Raw genomic sequence first — 3,738 nt, forward strand, 5'->3', positions numbered from 1 at the left:
ACGCTACGACGTCCTCGTCTTCTCAACATCTTTCGTGGACTCCACCAATTATCTGTCTTGCATACCTTCGCTGTAGTTGTGCTCTTGGTCAGTGACTTCTTTTGTCCTAGTCAGATGCATCTCCAACACCGAAATCAGCGCTTCTTCGAGCGTGGACCGAGATGGACACACCTTTTGAATGCGGCCGGATCAACTTCGGCCTCGGTTGTGTCACTGGCAGCATTCGAGGATTTTTTTGCTTCTTGGATTCTTCGATGCTTTTGAAAATCAGAGCCGTGGTCCACAGTAGATCGAAGTCAATGATGGCCAGACTGTGCTTAGTAGTGTCGATGTTCCGAAAAGCTTCGTCAAGCTCGGAGGCAGATTTCGTGCGTCGGTGCAATAAATCTACAGCCACGATAAATTTGTCCACCCAGTTGTTTGATCATCCGTGTTCACCATCGGCAGCGGCAGATCAGAAGCAAGATACTCTCACGTTTTTGAGGTATTTTGCCAGGCATTTGATTCGGCAAAGAGAGATCCACAGACCGTCTGAAATCTTGGTTTTGGCGCCCTTCTTCTTCCTCCCTTTCGCTGTTTTTGCTTCTCGTTTCGGGAGTGGCATCGGCAGCAATAGCGACGTCATCGTACAGCTTGATATTAGCTTCCAAAGGCGATCTGTTTTAGTGATGCATGCTCCGTTTTAAGCAAGTGGGTGATGGAGAGCGATCAGCTCATCGTTAGAGTGCAGCAGGTACGCGTGTTTGAGCTCCTTCATTTGGCTGCTATGGTGGTGAATCACCTCACTCTTCAAGGTCAGCATGATAATCAACTCCACAAGCAACGCCGACTTAGTCGAGTCGGCTTGATACAAAGAAACAAACTGGGGATGTCCTTGCAGTATGCCACGGTGATTTCTTCCTGAAATCGTCGTAGCAGATGAAATGTGTCAGTGCGATACATGTTGCTACCAGTGGTTTAAGCAATGACGCACCTGTGGTTGCTCCAATTCTTTTATGGCAACAGCACTTGCTGACCGATTGGCGCTAACATCAACGAACTTCTCACGGATGCAGCAAGCAGACGCAGAAGGATTGTCTGTTTGTTGTTCGCTGGAGCAAATCTGTCATCACTCGCCATTCCTGAAGCACAACTGCATTCAGAACTGTTTCTTGTCAAGTAAAGCTAAAGTATTGGAGTGCGAATAAGCGTAAAAGGCGTCCACAAGCGTCTCCACCGCATCCTTTGGTACACGATAATTCTGGATATATTGCTCTGCAAACTCCGCGAGAGCAATAGCTTGAGTTTATGCTGTTCTAAATTCAATGTTGCCTTGTTTGTCTTCGAGACAGCTACGCCAAATGTATCATATTGAAAACACACAAGCTCCACGGCGGCTTTGCGAATGTCTTCATGCTCCGCATCATTCACACCAATTTTTCTACGGGCTGAAGCTCTGTGCTTGTCAACAGCTATTAGAAGGTGAGTCTCCTCAACAACGCCATCATCCACATCGCTGCAGAGCTCCAGATAGCGCGGCAGAAATCGAGCAGTGAACAGCTCCAGTTTTTTCGGTAAAGGCGTCGTTCATACAGCTCGCACAGAATCTGCACCACCTTAAAGCGAAAGCAATCGATCGGTCACTCAGGAGCCAGCCAAGATACTGTCCTTGAGGAACTGATCAGGAAGAGTAGTGATCCAATAGCCGAGACACTGCATGGTCGCCACGCGAATCTCCGGCATAACGTCGCGATATCGATTCACCACAACTCCACCTGCTGTCGCAACCTGCTTTGTTGTCTTTGAGGAACGTCACTTTCCTGCTGTTTGGGTTCTTCCCGTGGAAGCAGGCAAATTCATCTCGGTGTTAAATTGTTTTGTAGCAATTGCCAGTTGCTCAGAAATGCCGCCGTAAGGAATTGCTCAATGCCAGCGCGGCCACAATAATATCGTCGCATATCGAATCGGTCGAAGCTCGGAACTGCATAATTCACTAAAGTAGGTAAAGCAAATCAATCACCCTAACCTAGCTAAAAAGTCGTCAGTCAGTCAATGAAGTTGGTCGCAATCTCCGATGGTGAACAAGATCTCGCTCTCGTAACATTCCTTCACAAAAACCTCCCAGAACTCGTCGACAATACGCTAGAACTTAACACTTTCAAACGCTTCAACATGTAGATGGCATTCTGATTAATTAAAAGAGGCAATGCCTGTTTAGTCTTTTGACTCTAAACGCTCTCCATGACGATGTTGGGCGGGTACGCACTGCCTCCCTTCATCAGGCGGATCGAGTGCTGCAGATTGCGCAGCCGATCGATAAGCCCTTTCATCACCAAGTTCCTCTCGTACACCTCCTGTAACACATAAGCACATATCAGCTTCACAGTCACCAACTCAAGTGAATCACAACGTGCGCCTCACATTGCGCAACTGGTTTCTCCTCGTCACCAGTTTCGCCATCGTGTCCTGCAGCATCAAACCATCAGCTGTCAGCTAAAAGACACACAAGCGCTACATTTCAGCCTTTTTTTTACCTTGTCCTCCTGCTGCGGTGTCGTCTTGGCCTCCACTTTCTTGACAGTCTCCAGCAACTCGGTGCTAATCTTGATGTACTGAGCTTTGAGAGCCGCAATCTTCGTGTACGTGTCCTGGATCTCCTCTGGTGAGTATGGAAGAACAATGGGGTGACTGTGTCCACCTGTTTGCGTGTGCGTGGCGCCCGCGGCCAGCCCGTTCACGTCCGGTTGTGTCTCATCCTGCGGTGTGTCAGCCTCGGTGGGGGAGCGTGGGGGTGAGCCCGGGGCTGGCGCATCAACAGCGAACAGCTTGGAGCTTGGACGAAGTGGTGGCTTCAGATTTATGTACTTGATCTCCTCCAGCACATGGTACGCGACGGCCAGCAAGTGGGACAACATTTGTTGCCCATTCTTGGTCGGCGCACCTTGCTCCTCCATCGGCGTAGGCGTTTTCTTTTGTCATCCGGTAAAAAAAATACTTTTAGGTAGACTTTTTTTACTTGAAACGACGAGAGAGTTGGGTCTTTTGTAAATTGCAAAAGACCCAACTCTCTTGCAAATTGCAGCAAAACTTATTATATTTAGATGAATCGGTATTTATATATTTAAAGAGGCATTAATTATTAACGCTATTTACGAAGTTGCAGCACCTTGCTGTGAGAGCACTGTGCGATTTTCCCTTGCTCCAACTACGTAACAAGGCACTAGCCGAGCGGGTGCTCATGTATGCTACCTACCGTGTTGCGCCTCCTTTCCGCTCGCCAAGGGCTCGCTGCACTACTCGTATTGTGAGCTGGTTAGCTGGGGCTTGTCTGACTCGCAAGGTTGCACCAGGTGTCGTCTTGGGCCGCTCGCCAGCAGGTATATTTTTTTAGCTAATGGGAGCCGCCTTCGCTTCGCTTGGTAGCAGAATTTTGATCAATGAAAATGGTAAGAAATCTGAGCGTTTCGTGTGACGGACGGACGGACACCGTGCTAACCTTAATACTTAGTAGTTAGCCGCTCTCTGCCGCTACGCGGCGGAATGACATGGTTTGTTGGAGATGAGGTGATCGCGGCTTTAAGTACTCCGTGGTATTGCGTGCTTTCGTTTAGGAGCTGTGCATCCAGGCTGCGTGTGCGTTCGTCCACCCCCGTACGTTGTGATATTCGTGCAATTGAATCACCTATCATTTCGTAGTTTCACTGGCCCCGCACGATATCGTGGTCTCGTAGGCTACCGTTGCTGGATACAACACGTTGG

The 3,738-nt window shown here is 48.8% G+C and overlaps 1 protein-coding gene across 1 annotated transcript; it reads right to left on the reverse strand.

Moving 5' to 3' along the window:
• Positions 1 to 2,152: 2,152 nt before the first annotated feature.
• Positions 2,153 to 2,933, reverse strand: PITG_00423 (uncharacterized protein; the record flags this gene model as incomplete). The annotated part of the gene is made up of 3 exons (XM_002908980.1): positions 2,153 to 2,333; positions 2,401 to 2,445; positions 2,514 to 2,933. 3 exons carry the CDS (start codon positions 2,931 to 2,933, stop codon positions 2,208 to 2,210), a joined length of 591 nt encoding a protein of 196 aa, XP_002909026.1.
• Positions 2,934 to 3,738: the final 805 nt, after the last annotated feature.

This window comes from Phytophthora infestans, genomic scaffold (genome assembly GCF_000142945.1).
Source record: "Phytophthora infestans T30-4 supercont1.1 genomic scaffold, whole genome shotgun sequence".
Classification (NCBI taxonomy): Eukaryota; Oomycota; class Peronosporomycetes; order Peronosporales; family Peronosporaceae; genus Phytophthora; species Phytophthora infestans.